Genomic DNA, 14,967 nt, shown 5'->3' on the forward strand with positions numbered 1-14,967 from the left:
ACAGCTTAAGGATTTTGGTGTATAACAAGCAGTTTGGCACATTTATAAGACGGGACATAAGTATGCAGCAAATCATGTTCTTGCTCAATTCTACAACTGCTTAACTGGCTGAACTTGGCATTTGAAAATATGTTCTCTTTTACCTAAACAGTCTTTAGTTGCAACTGAGGTGGAGCTTTGCAAATCCACAGAGCTTTGCTCTAGTAGGTATAAGCCGTAGCAATTTAGGCCAAAAAAAATTGTATTTAAGTAAAGTTTTTTGGAAGAAAAAAAAAAAAACATAAGAAAAATAGGCAGTGACATGTTCTTAACTGTACAGTTCATTAGGATAAAAGAACCCTTGAGCTTTGAAGTAAAATGTAACCCTTGAGAAGGAGCCCGATGCACATCTGTGTAGTTGCACTGGAGACAGTGGAACCACACTAATTCATACCAGCTGAAGTGCTGGCCCAGGATTTCGTGGCCTTTATAGTTCCTAGATGTTTCCTTTTAAAATAAATATTTACAATTTCCTGTAAATTTATTGCTGGGTGAATTGTGCCAGAGGAACTGGAACAACCGTGGAAACTGAAGTTCACTATTAAATCATAGGAAAGAAAATGGGAGTATTGCAATGTCCCAGACTTCTGTAAGTGCCAGTGTGTTTTTACCACACCTGTAGAAACCTTCTCTCCCCATGTAGAAGTATATTTCAGCCTCTCTGGCCCCTTCCATTTGTGGCTTCTCTCTGCTGAGTCTTTCGACTGGTCCTTGTCCATAACCAGTTATACCTACAGAGCCCATGATTGGTGCCAGAGAGCCTCCGCAGCCTCTGCAGAGGTTGATGAGCATCAAGCCTTGGTCAACCCTTCATTACTGTAGTAAATAGTGAGTTGGTCATTACTTGCATGTTGCCCTGGCTTTCGAGGCCAGCTGCCCGGTTCTCAGACCAACAGCATGTATCTGGCATCTTTCAGATCTACCTACCTGTAAGGCAGATGTTTCAGATCAAGACTGTGGTATAAGTGTGTTGTCCATGACACTGTGTATAAAGCCCAATGGAAGAATCCTCAGGAACTCCTTGCCTGGAATTTATTAATAAACTGAATAACCTTATTATGAGAAATGTTGGATTTGATTGCAGAAATAATGAGGAGAAAAATTCAGGGTAATTAACAAGAATGATATTTGTCTAGGATTCGGTAGAGAGCGTGACTTGTTTTGAATGGCTCTGTAAAGCTGGTTTCATTATGTAATGGTCATATAACCAGTATGTGGTCGATAGAGGTCCCTCTGCCCTCTCTCTTGGGCGCTGTTTGGAATGCTACAGTAAATAAACAAAAACAAGCAATTCAAGTGTCTGTGTCAGGTCAAGACACTGAGCCAAGGATTGCTTGTGCTCCAAACTTATTTCCCTTCACCTCAGCAAAAGTCCCAGGTCTTGGCGATGTCGACTAGTAAACAACAGTGTCATTGTTCTGTGTGCTGGAGCTCTGCGTGAACAAAGGGAACTCACAGAAGTGGGAAAGCTCGGTGACTGACACCTCCATGAGCTGGGAGTACAGAGCAGCAAGTGTAGTTACAGAGTCTGAGGCTGAGGAAGTAGCTCTGATGGAAGAAAGCAGAATTGGAAATATCAAAGAGTAAAGGTGATTTTTGTCCCATAGTGCAATAAATTTCATCAGCTCTAAGGGAAAAAACAATGGGGATAGAAGTTGAGGAAACCAACTGGAGTCACCTTGGTGAAGTTTTTGTTCTCGGCAAGGCAAAATGTTCCCTCTCTGATCGTTTCAGCTTACACAGACTTTTACCATCTAGCAGTTTCTGCTTTTAAGATCATGTTCTGGCTGTTTTTCACTGTGGCCAGAGGAGGCAGCTCTCATTCTATGGGGTGAGCGGCATTACAACAGAAGTAGACACTGCTGTGGATCCAAGAGGTTCAGCTTGTTTTGTAGAAGGGCTGTGTGCCAGGGAATTCTTGTTAGGAACGTTCTGCTCTACCTGCTCTTCTTTTGGGCTATGGAAAGATTCCGATTTTTATAGTAGGCTCCTGGCAGAAATGGAGATGTTTCCATATGTCAGGGGTCTGCTAAGCATGATAAATCACCACTGAAGAAGAGGACAGCTCAGCTAAAAAGCTTTCCTCTGTGAGACTCTTAATTGTGGTGCTTTAAGAAGAGTCTTCTGGTGTGTGCATGGAAGGTCAGCACTTGCCATTTATCCCTCCCTGTGGTGGGAAATGATGGAGATGCCACAACGCTTTCTGCAGTTCTGACACTGTAATGTCATAGAGCAGCCTCTGCTTTTACTTCCTAAATTAGAATTTTGTTGCAGATTTGCTTCTGACTCAGTTATCTAATCTATGGGCTGTTACGAGACGATGTTTCTTTTCATGAGAACTACTTATTTTTCCCATAGCTGCAACGTAAAAAATGGCAGCTTATTCATTCTAAAATGAATAAAAATAGTGTGAAGTTCTTGACCTTTCTCAGGAGACGTAACTATGAGAACATCCTTTGTCTTTGTGCTGCTTTTCGTGCCTATAAAGAAAGTGTTTTTTAAAGTTTTCACTTGCAGCAAATGAAAGCACACTTGCTTAGACTGTACAAGACAAATGATGGGAAATGGCATATATTTTCTCCTGACCTTATTATAACGTAATCTCTCAAAGACTTTGGTGGGAGATTTAAATCATAAGCTTTCAGCTTCTTTTTCTCATTACAAATGGATATGTTTGCAGCTAAGACTTTACAGGAGCAGCTGAAATCAGATTTACCCATGCTACAGCGCGCATTGGCATTGGAACTGGACCACCAACATCTTTTTAACTGAACGCTAGGAACAAAATAGACTGCAAGCCAAGATTTGACTCTGAAAAGGGGAAAGAGATCGTTATTTATTGTAGGCTGTAGCTTGGTTTTGAAAACATTTCTTTTATAGTCAGTTTTAGCTAATGTAGGTTGCTGAAGAAAGAAATTATCTCCCTCACAAAGGAACACATGAGAAATAATAAGCTTATTAATAGAATGCATGAAACCTGCTCTCTTTTTCATGAAAGAAGGGCCTGTGCCACGCTGAATAAGTTTCCCCTCTGTATGCTGATGTATTATCCACATATTGATGTTACTGCTTCATTAGGAAACCTAGCATTTAAAGCTGCACTCTGGCAGCAAAATCCTTTTTGTTTACCAAGATTGGTCTTAGGAGTAAAAGAGCCAGTGGACTTGTTTGTGAGAGGGAAACAGAGAGTCTGAGAAAGACTGAAGCTTTCTTAAGCTGAAGCCATTTTTGATGGCTGTGTTTTACAGCGAACCTTTTATTTCCTGCACTTTCTCTGGTACAATGCAGCAAAAGCCTGAGGACTTTGAATGTCCATTTTCACTGTATTTGATCTGAATATAAATCAAAATCCACAGAACATGTGTAAGAAAATATCTCCTTTCCTTTCCCAAAGTGTAACAGCTTAGCATGTATATTTAGAAGTTTCTAAATATTTTTCCTTGGTATCAGATGTGTAGAATTCAGCACTCACAGAATTCCCTTCCTGGAAAATGTTAGGTAGAGACTCTAAAAATTACGTTAATGTCTCCATATATTCGCGGTTGTTTTTTTTTAAGTTTATTACAGTAACAACAGTGTTGGTATAAGTGTGATTTCTCTGACATGACTGTAGATGAGCAGCTCTCTAAGTGGAGATGCATCATTGAGCACCACTGGAAGTGTGGTGGTGTAGGCTCAAAGTGGGACCGTGTTTATTTCTGAAAAATGAAAAATGAAAGTGTATTCTGTGCAAAGGCCAAACCAAATTTCAAGCAAAACCGAACACCAAAAACACAGAGAAGGTGTAAATTAAGAAGTTCTGGATTTTCTTGGGAAATACATTTTGAAAAATGCTTTTGGATGTGGAGAAATAAGTAATTTTATTTGACCCAGTGAGACCTGTTTCCTAAAAGTCCAAGGATTGGAGCTGTCCCTGGGGCTGCTGGGATGAAACTCCTTTCCCAAATGCCCTAACGCTCACTTCCCACTCCCTTCCAGGCAACCGCTGTGCTGCTGTGAGGAGGGCAGTGCTGGTGTGGGTTTCCCTTCCCAGAACGCTCTGTTAGGTTTCTTGCTGCCCATCTTGTACTGCCTGATGGCACAAGCAGCTCCTTTCCCACTGCTCCATATGTATGTGAAGGAAGCAGCACTGCCTTGTAGATTACACCTAGCAACAGATTCCCCTGCAGCACCCTTGTATTGCCCCAGTCTCCCCATTACTCCTTGCATCTTGGCTCTCCCGAAGGGTTCCTTGCCCATGTTCACAGAGCACATGGAGAACCGGGCGGTTCTGCTGCCTGGGACATGGGGTGGCTTGGTTTTCCTTCCTTGCTGGAGTGAGGCAGGAATAATGCCCCTGGAGTCAGCAGGCCAGCAGTAATGTAAAAGCAGTATACGTCCCTCCTGTGTCTGTAAATGACAATTACTTCCTTCCATCTCCACGTGGATTCTTTGCAGCAGGAGGACCAGCCGATATAATAGTGATTGGTTAATAACAGGTCCTGGAAATGTTCCAACTTCAGTAAAATTTTTTAAAGTGCCATTAATTCCTGGAGTCCTACTTTATCTGTAAGTGAAATGACTGAGTTTATTACGAAGGAATCTCGCAAACTGATTCTCCATTGAGGCAGGAAGATGCGTGTGCTTTAAATCCTCAGTAGTTCTGGTTTGGATCAGGGGAGGGCGGTTAACAGAGCCGTATCTGCAGTGTGCAGCTGAAAATGAAGCACAACAGTCCCCGCGTGGTTGCAGCGGTTCATGATTTACAGGGCTGAATTCACTGGGCTGCCCCTGCTGCCGAAAACGCACGCTCTCAACCGCTGTTGATTTTTGAATTAAAAAAATGCAGCTCCGTACAGAGTTTACTTCAGTGCTGGATGGCAGAGAAATATAGGTAAAAGCCGTTAATCCCCAGCAGGCTGCTGGGCAGGCGAACAGACACAGATGACAAAAGTTAATTGGCAACATGAGCAGCTTAACAGAAAACATATTTGTGATAATTGAGAGAGTAACGTCTCCAGAAGGGAAACTGCAGAGAGAAGCTACAGAGGAGAAGTGGCCACTGGTAGGTGAGTGGGGTTTTTCAAGCTTTCTCTCAGCTCTATGCTGACTTCTTGCTAAGAATGCATAATGCTCAAAGTACCTAACCAAATAGGATTTGCTCTGTCTGAGGGGGACAGCTGTGCAATTACTGCCACTGGTTTCTCTTACAGCTGCATTATAAGCGTGGTGAGGTATAAATTAGGTTCATCTCATAAGGGCACGGTTGGTTTTGTACATGGAGTTTTATTCTGCATTTTTGTAGATGAGGATCTCTCCCCAATAACTGAAAGAGCTTTGGATTTATTTCTTTTTCCTTACTCCTGCATTTTTTTTATACTTGAGGTTTTTCTAAGAATTGAATTCGGACAGCAAAAATTTTGCCAAAAAGCTGAGAGAACCCTTGATTAGAAAACAGTGCTATGTTTTTGCTAATGAAGAAGTATTATGAATCTAATAAAGAAGAACGCATTGCAAAGCACATTTTGGCTTGAGCTATTTTTTTTTCTTTCAGGAGAAACTAAATGTAAATTACATAGTGGGAGCTTGTTGCTGTGCTGCTGGAAAGGAAAACTGGCTTTTGTATTCATTGAATGATACTGATGTTTAAAGCAGTGATGTGTGTCTGCCTTTTCAGGGTTACTACTGTAAAGCTCCTGCTGTTTCATTACAAAAAGAATCCCAAGCCAGCTATAATATCAGATGCCACTGTGTTTGGTGTCTCTTCTTTAAAATTTTAATTTAACTTTTTTCCAGAGCCTGCAGACAGTACAGCCTTCCAGCCCACAGGAATGAATGAAAATGTATCATCCTCAGTTCAAAGCTGCAGCGTTACTACTGGTTGCAATAACTCCTCGGCCATCCCTCAGCCCAGCTCTGCTATTAAGCCTTGGCGCAGCAAGTCCCTCAGTGCTAAGCACACAGCGACGTCTTCCATGCTATCCGTAAAGCAGCCCGTACCAGAGCCTCCAAAACCACCCTCAGAAGTCGTCAAAACAACTCCCAATGGCCAAAAATCCATGCTGGAAAAGTTGAAACTCTTCAACAGCAAAGGAGGCTCCAAAGCAGGGGGGACGACGCTTGAGTGTTCCACATCTCGTGACAGCAGTTGTGAAAAGCTAGAGACACTTCCCAGCTTTGAGGAGAGCGAAGAAATCGATGCCACAAATCAGAATGTGAGCAATCCAGGATCAATGTCCAGTAGCCCCAAAATTGCACTCAAGGGAATCGCACAAAGGACTTTCAGCCGGGCACTGACTAACAAGAAAAGTTCTCCCAAGGGTAATGAGAAGGAGAAAGAGAAACAGAAGGAGAAAGAAAAGGATAAAAGTAAAGACACGGGAAAAAGAACATCTATGACCGAAAAGCTGGGTGTGAAAGAGGAACCAAAAGAAGAGCAGACAGTGCTAGCAACAGCAGAGATGCCAAAAAAGTCCTCAAAGATTGCAAGCTTTATTCCAAAAGGAGGAAAGCTGAACAGTGCCAAGAAGGAGGCCTCGGCCCCTTTGCACAGTGGAATACCAAAACCAGGAATGAAAAACACTGCAGGGAAATCCTCAAGTGCCCCAGTTTCTACAAAAGAAAGTGAGAGGAGCCGCAGTGGGAAACCTGGCTCGGGACTCTCGCATCAGAAGTCTCAGCTAGACAGCAGGAATTCCAGTTCCTCTTCAAGCTTAGCCTCTTCTGAAGGAAAAGGCATCGGAAGCCTCAACAGCAGCAACAGCAGCCAGTCTGTCAGTGGGCCGGCCACCACACACAGCACGGGAAGCAACACCGTCAGTGTTCAGCTACCTCAGCCCCAGCAGCAATACAGCCACCCGAACACGGCCACAGTAGCTCCGTTCATGTACAGGTAACTAACTGCTGGGATCATCCCTTTGGAACATGGCCTCTGGGTAGGAGCATTCATTGGAGACGCTTTACTGGGGGAGTGAGGCAACGCCATGGATGCCGTTGGAATAACACATTTATGTATTTACCCAGAAACTGTTGTGAAAGGTAGTCAGACCAAAGTTGGAGGTGGACTCAGTGATCTTTATGAGTCCCTTCCAACTTGGGATGTCCTATGGTTCTCAAGTGTGTAAGAAATTCTGATAGATAGGAGCTGGGATAGTTGTACCTGACACTTCTAATAGTTAATATCCGAATGCTAACGCCTTGTCCCACTGCTGCCCTTGGACCATGTGCATTAGGTTTATTTTACACATCATAACTTGTAAGTGTGGCTAATGGTGGTGGCGAATTAGAACAAATTGAAAAATAGAAGTCGATTAGTATAGGCAAGGCCGAGCACAAGGTCTTCTCTTCTATGCTTGCATTACCCCAGAACTAGATATTCATAAGATCAGCCGTCTGTGAGGACAGCTAACCTCCAGGCCAGCGTCTTGTGTGTGACAGTGGCAGTAGAGGAAACACAGGGAAGAGTAACGAGAAGGAAATGACTAACGAAGCTTTCTGAGGATGTGCTGCCAAACCTGACAACGACAGAAGAAATTCCTGAGTCTAATGGCAAAGTTTCGGGCTTTGACAGCCACATCATGATTTTCTTTCATGCTCCTTAGTTTTTTCAAGCAGTTGTTCTGTCTTTGTTATCTTTTTGCTGCTCGTGCTTTTATAGACCTCTCTCATATCTCTCCTACCTCACAGTGTGTCTTTTCTGGCCTGTTTAGTTGCTGCTCGTGCTGCTTGTAGATGTTATTCACACCGTTTTGTCCACCTTTGTCACTCTCCGCTGTAATTTTTCAGTTGAACGGTATGGTTTTTTGCCCTTGGTAGGTGTAGTGTAAGAATGGTTGGCCGTGTTGTTTTTGTGTTGTTGGTGGGTTTTTTTTGCAAGCAAAATCAAATTTTTAAATGAAATAAAAATGAAGGAGAGAGATGCAAAAGAATTGCTCAGACCTATGTAGGCAGGCAGGAGAAGAGTGACCCTTGAGTCTGCTGATCCCTAGAGTGTTATCTCTGTGTCTATGGAGTAAGGTGCCAGATGCCATTCTGGTATGCAGTCAAGTGAAAATGAATAAGTTGGAAAAGCCTAATATTTGTATTTATATTACATGTTCTGTATTTCTCTTGTTCTCACTTTCATCTACATACATCACCATTACTGTCACATCTTTGACGTGTGGTGGGATCTACTAATGCCAATTTTTTGAAATCTATTTAGAGGTGAAAATTGCTATAGTAGCTTAAATCCATAATGATATCTAACTTTCTCATATTGTTATTCACAGCTATAGCAGATTCCTTAATGTGGATCTGCAACTCAAACACAAACTGTAGGGAAGGGGAATGTGTCTAAAGTGTCACTGTTAACACGCTGTGGTTTTAATCTCTGGAGAAGTTGTTCTACGTTTCATATAAGGCCAAGTGAAATTAAGAACACTACAGTAGTAATTGCTTGCTATGCTTTTGCTCTTGTACAGCACTTCTTTTGACAAGAGAACTTCCAGCTGCTTGTTGATGTGGCTCTTAGAGCAAAACACAGCACAGGCAGTAAAATGAAGTAATCCAAGATACGCTACTGACATCTGACAGTACGTTCTCATCACGTCCCATTTACATGGCAGCCATCGTGTCAGGTAGCAAATTGGTGTTATCCAGTCATTTATTTTAAAATAAAAATGAGTGTCATTGCTGGTTACGGAAGAATAACCAGCAGGAGTGTAAGATGCCATCACACACTACCTGCTTTATATTTATGTAAAGCAAACTATTAGAGAAGGTCTGATTAATCACAACAAATGATGATATTGATAATTGAAGTGAACTGGAAACACAAGTTTCTTAGGACCCCATTTGAAGAGCTAAGAAGCCTATGTTTGGCCATGAATTTTTTATTTTTCACAGCTGAGTGCTTGCTTCCATTTCTAAGACATAGTTCAAAATGGGACTAATGAATTATGTAAAATCAGTCTGCTGGTCTATTCTGGAGGGGCTGATGGCAGGTGCAGTTGTCTAGTTGTTCTCTGTGAGCTAATTTTGATGGAGGCTGTCTGCACATCACTATTTTGCTTTGTCTTACAGATCCCAGACAGAGAATGAAGGAAATGTAACAGCTGAGGCCAGCACAGGAGGGGTCAGCATGGATCCTACTCTCTATGTCAAAACTGGACAGCCTGCTGTCGAAGACCTCTCAGGTATGTCTTGCAGGATGATTTACCATGTTGCAATTAAGTGAGAATGGACTAAAGCAAATTTGAAGTCAGGAGCTCTGCTGTAGGGAGAATTTAATTTGCTTTAATTTCTAATATTTTATTTCCTATTAGTAATGGTATTTTTTAACTGTTAGGCAAGGGAAGCTGGGTGTCAATAACATGAGTAATAGATACTCAAGTTGTATGCAGTGGTGAAACCACTTGAAACTATTTCTTGAAACCATTAGGTGTTCTGGGTGCATATTGTCTTCTGGGATATGTGCAACACTTTTCAGGGCTGATTTGTAGTGAAGATCCTAAGTATTCCCATACGTATATATATGTAAAGGAAACTGCTTTTCTTGCTTCTTTGCTTGCGAAAGAGAAGTGGGTTTTTTTCACCAAGAAGAGACCAAAATCCAGTTTCAGCTTACTGTGTCTAGCATGCACAAACTGGAGCTGATGTAAACTGATGAGAATACTAGCAAGTGAAGTTAGAAAGTGATTTGTACTTTTTTCTTGGATTCTTATTTGATCATTAGCAATCATTTTTTAGCTTTCCTATGGTACCTAAGCAGTTTCTGATAACCATATTCTATTTAGGGTCTAAAATGTACACTTAAGCCACTGTCAAGTCTCCTCTTTCCATTATGATTTTAGCAATGCCTGTGATGCTCTTTATTGGATACTATTACAGTTTATCTCATTAATCATAGAATATCCTAGGCTTTTTTATTGAGTTAATTTTGGTCTCCTCCACATTAGTGTGAGTTTTGAGACTGATTATCCTGCCCGGAAAGTCATACAGCTATAATTTTCACACCTGGATTGATTTCATTTTGCATTATATTTTCTGTCAGTGCCACATTTGTGTATGCACACGCTGATGGCAAAGCCAAGCAGCATCATTGGTAAGGAAAAGGGCTGCAGAGGTGCATAAATGGATGTGTGTAAACGTGTATAAATTGTGTAAAAATGTGCTTTATACATTGGTTAAAAAATAAAAAGTCAAATGGCCTTGTGCCATTTTGATAAAATTTGATAAAATTCTTGATAAAATTTTTGGGTTCATACTTAGATGAGTGAGTGAGTTCAAAGTATGAAACACAAGATGTACAGCTTCATAGGCCTTTTCAGCATTACCTCCTAATTGTTGGGTAGCCTGCCCTGGCCTAGATGTCTTCCTATAAACTGGGAAGAATTGATAGATCACAGAAGGTCCTTAGTCTTCAATGACAGAGGTTGTATAAACACCAACTATTATTCAGGTAGAGTATTTGTTGGGATCCAAGGATGCAGGATGACACGACAGCCTCAAGGAATCGAGACGCAAAACCCAGCTGTGTGTAGCCAAACTCCACAGACAGCAGCAGTCAATAAAGGAGTCTTAAGGGAAAATGAACAAGCGGAGCAAAGTGGTCCGTTGATCCAAATAAATTAGAAGGAATAAGTAACAGATTTCTTCTTTCCCTCCGTAGCAGCTATTGGAGCTTTGGTATAAAGCGTATCTGAAACAGAAGAGTGCAGGTAGGGAAAACAGGAAGCTGTGTGATTTAATGGAATCACCTGCTCACAAAGAGCCACTAATTCAATAATTTTTAGTGACACTATCCGATGTCTCTCTACATTTGAAGTAACTGAACGTAATTTAAGTTAAAAAAATTGTATTGTATTGTGATTTAGATAAGTGATAGCAATAGAAATTAATTTCCATGCAGTAAATCTTGTGTATGTTCAGTTACGAAGTTACTTACTGTTTGCCTTCATCTCTTTGAGAGAAATGATCTGTAAAAGAGCACTCTGACCTTTGTTAGACTGAAGGCCTATAAATATTTTATGTTCTTTACAGCAATAATTTGTTTTCTGTCCCAGGGACCCAGTGGCTAAAGGAATCCCTCATGTTAGATGGCTATTTCCAGTTCAGCCTGATCATAATTATTTGATCTTGGGCCTAAGTGAAATTTATTGTTAGGTTATTTCCTAGGGACTGGAAACCTATAAAACATTGCTAACATGGACACTAACTGAGTCATCACTGTTTATTTCAGAAGGGCTAATGATGATATAAGAATAAAAATCTATCTTCCCCTCCCTAGATAGTTCCTTGTAGTCAGGGCTTCAGCTCTTCTGTTAAGTGCTTTGTGCTGCTGCTGCTTTGCAAGTAAGAGTCTGTCACTTGGTCTGTCTGTGCCACCAATCTGGCATCCTTCAGCAACATGAAGTTTAAGGCAAAGAACGTGGGAAATGCCAGTGATGAAGTAAAAGGCTATTTGGTCTGCTCCTTGTTGCTTCTGATTTGTATAATATGCAGATGGCCATATAAACCAGCTGTTGTATGGATGACCACTATCCTCACAGCTTAAAAATTCACGACTTGTGCAGAAAAGGTTAATATGAAGTGTGTAGTTTTGAATCTGCAGTAGTAATTTCTGTAGTCGTGAGCTATAAACCCTTTAGAATGGTATCATTCCCTTCTGTGCCCAGCAAGTTCTGTGATGGCTTTTTGGAGGTGTTCTGCTTCAATGTGGAGCTTACAAAAATCTGTTAGCACTACTGGAAGTCAATAGTCACTTCTCTTCAACCTATTAGAAGATTTAATTATATACAACTCATCTGAACTAGCAACCAAGGCATTTCTTAATTAGCAGCTGAGGGCAAGTAAATAACTTACACTGAGACACTAGAGGGATTTTAATGTATGTAAACTCTATGTATGTATGTATGTAAATATTAGAGAAACGTCTCTGAGACAGATTCAGGCAAAGGTAACAACTCAGTTCTGTGCTGTTTCCTGCCCTCTCCTTTCCAATGGCTTGTTACTCCTCTAGGAGAGGATCCAGAAACTCGGCGATTAAGAACTGTGAAAAACATTGCCGATCTTCGACAGAACTTGGAGGAAACAATGTCCAGCTTGCGGGGAACCCAGGTCACTCACAGGTGATGACATAACTTTATTTGTGAGAAGATGTGAAGCACGTCACAGTGTGAAGACCACACTGAAAATGTGGTCTTACTTTGCATCTCTTAGATCTAGCATCTTTGGAAATTGATTAAGACTGACAGGTGAAGATACCGTTCTTTTATTTTACCTATAAAGCACAGATCTTGGTTTCTGTTCAGTGTTGATGAAGCTTAATGATGAGCGACTGATGATGGCAGTTTGTATATAGAAACAAAGTTGGAGAATAAGCAGCACTGGTTGAAGGCATTAGGTAGTGTTTGAACATGGGTTATCGTTTAAGATGTTTCTTCATCTTACCCCTTAAAAAACTTCAGTGCATTACACCCCTCTCCCCCAGTGTGTAATATTTTGTTTAAACAAGCAGGTGAACTGTGCCTGACCCACTTGAAAAAGTGCATAACTTGAATTCCTGGCCAGTCTTTGGACAAACAGTTTTTTTCTGACAGTATTAGTCATCCACGTATATAATTTTATTGTTTTTTAGCAGTGTTTAGAAATCTCCAGCGATATTTAGAATGTGCTCTTACTATGTTTGAACATTCTGTGACTCAGATCTGTTCAGTGCTGAGCAGGAGTCTTGGGATAGTGAACTGTTGGCCCCTAATGAGGTGAGGGGTCCTGTGCAGTGCTTACAGACTCCTGCCCTGCATGAGTTAATTGCATGCATGCTTTGTGCTTAGGCTGTGTATCTAAACTAAGCCAGAACTTGCAAAGATAAACTACCAATGCATGTATTTTTCTTTTCAGAGTTCAATTAATGTGACAGCTCATTAGGGTTTAATTACTGTAACTGTAGGATTCTTAGGTTGTTGCAGTGTATGCTCAATGCTGTATTGGGATTAGTACAGTGCTGGTATCTTTAAAAAGATCCGCAGTAATAATTTAAAAGAGAAGTTATGCTATGTTAGCTGAGCAGGAAAAGAAGGATTCCCGTGGGTAAGAGAAGTTGCAGCTATGGATCTGGAAAAAAGCATTCAGACCATACTAGCATTATTCTAGAAAGGGATGCAACGCACTCACACTCTCAGACATGCAAAATATGACTTAATATAGCTGATGCTTGTAAAAAACAATATTTGTAGGCTGTGACCTGAAATAGGTTCACAACCAGAGCTTGGTGTAAATATTGTCAATATTTTGAAAAATGTATTCAGTTCATGAATATATAAAAGATACTTTGGAAAATATTGCTTTTCTTACTTCCTCATTTAATCCTTTCTTTAGTGTAGGTATGGCTCTCATCTCCTAAGTCTTTCAGAAATGCAGGCAGAAAAAGAAAATGTATCAAAAGACAGTTCTTGATTTGTTGTTCCTTTCCTTGTCTTAATATCATACTCCCTTGCTTAGAGTGGCAAAATGTGGCATAATAGAGTTATATGTGATTGAAGGTGGAGAAAATGACACTTGGATACTGTGGATAATCCGTTAAAAGTTCCTAAGTCTTCTACCGTCTATTTTGAACAGTAGGTGGCCTGAGTGCAAAACTATCACTGTTTAAGAGTGGTGCTGGAGGGATGGGCCTAACTCTCAAAGCTCTGTAGCAATTGAATTCTGTTAATGCTTTACTCCTTTGTGACTCGGTAAACAATCTGAGCATAGATCTTGCAATCTGTACGTAACATCACCTGAAGTCCCGTGATCTACAGAGCAGTCCGCCTTTGATCCAACGCTTTTCTTTTATTTTTAAATAGCACCTTGGAAACGACATTTGACACCAACGTGACCACCGAGATCAGCGGTCGCAGCATTCTCAGCTTGACGGGACGACCCACCCCTTTGTCATGGAGACTGGGGCAGTCCAGCCCCCGCCTGCAGGCAGGTGATGCTCCGTCCTTGGGGAATGGCTATCCTCCCAGAGGGAACGCCAGCCGCTTCATCAACACAGAATCAGGACGTTACATGTATTCAGCACCTTTGCGCAGACAGCTGGCATCCCGCGGTAGCAGCGTCTGCCATGTGGACATCTCAGACAAAGGAAGTGATGAAATAGATTTGGAAGGCATCACCATGGATGCCACCGGCTACATGAGTGATGGAGATGTGCTGGGCAAGAATATCAGGACTGACGATATCACCAGTGGGTAAGTGCCTTTTTTTTTTGCTACGTTATCTTCAGGTTGTGCATTTTTGCATTGCGACTGTACGCCCTGTGACTATTGGAAAATGAATGAATAAATAGAACCACTGCAATGCTGTTGGTAAGCGTTTGGAGGGACAGCTCATTACCGCAGGTAATTTAGTCAATGAGATTTAAGTTTATGTGTGTGTTGAGAAGAATTATTGCTGTAGGTAAGTATGATTAAACGTTCTGCTGAATCAGGGTCGTCGTGGCGAGCCAAGCACATGCTGCAATGCTCATTTATGCCCACAAGATGGGGAGAGTGAGGCATTTTTTAAACTAACTGAGCGCTTCAGCTGCCTGGATGTTTAAGGAGAACATTCATGGAGAGTAAATGAGTTTACACCTTGTTGTGTGTGTCAAAACAGTTGTACATATGAATCAGATCTAAAGAAGAGGTTCATGTATAGAAGTGTGAACTGATAGAAAATTATTATCAGGATTTTCAACGTTTTACCTTCACTGTGAATGGTTAAAAAATGAAAGTATTGGAGGTCGGACTGGATGATCTCCAGAGTTACCTTCCAACCTCTATGACTGTGATTCTTTGCTCCAAGGTTGGTGTTTAGTTAACTGTAGGAAGGTTAGTTTTTGTTTCTTAGCTCAGATGCATCAGTGTTAGACTAATGTTGAAACTAATCTGTGAGATGCAGGTGGCTGATTCACTTTTCTTCTTCCCTGCCTGGCTGCCTTGA

The 14,967-nt window shown here is 41.3% G+C and overlaps 1 protein-coding gene across 8 annotated transcripts in view; it reads left to right on the forward strand.

The window, feature by feature from the left end:
- NAV2 (neuron navigator 2) overlaps positions 1–14,967 on the forward strand; it is a 188,150-nt gene that overhangs the window by 82,760 nt on the left and 90,423 nt on the right. For all 8 annotated transcript variants that reach the window (XM_042837241.1, XM_042837242.1, XM_042837243.1 and 5 more), the window contains 4 exons: positions 5,815–6,910; positions 9,082–9,194; positions 12,020–12,128; positions 13,845–14,234. In XM_042837241.1, the coding sequence (XP_042693175.1) occupies positions 5,815–6,910; positions 9,082–9,194; positions 12,020–12,128; positions 13,845–14,234 (1,708 nt within the window). The remainder of the gene's footprint in view (positions 1–5,814; positions 6,911–9,081; positions 9,195–12,019; positions 12,129–13,844; positions 14,235–14,967) is intronic.

This window comes from Centrocercus urophasianus, unplaced genomic scaffold, assembly GCF_019232065.1.
Source record: "Centrocercus urophasianus isolate 14NV4802_14NV808 unplaced genomic scaffold, USGS_Curo_1.0 seq_7, whole genome shotgun sequence".
Classification (NCBI taxonomy): Eukaryota; Metazoa; Chordata; class Aves; order Galliformes; family Phasianidae; genus Centrocercus; species Centrocercus urophasianus.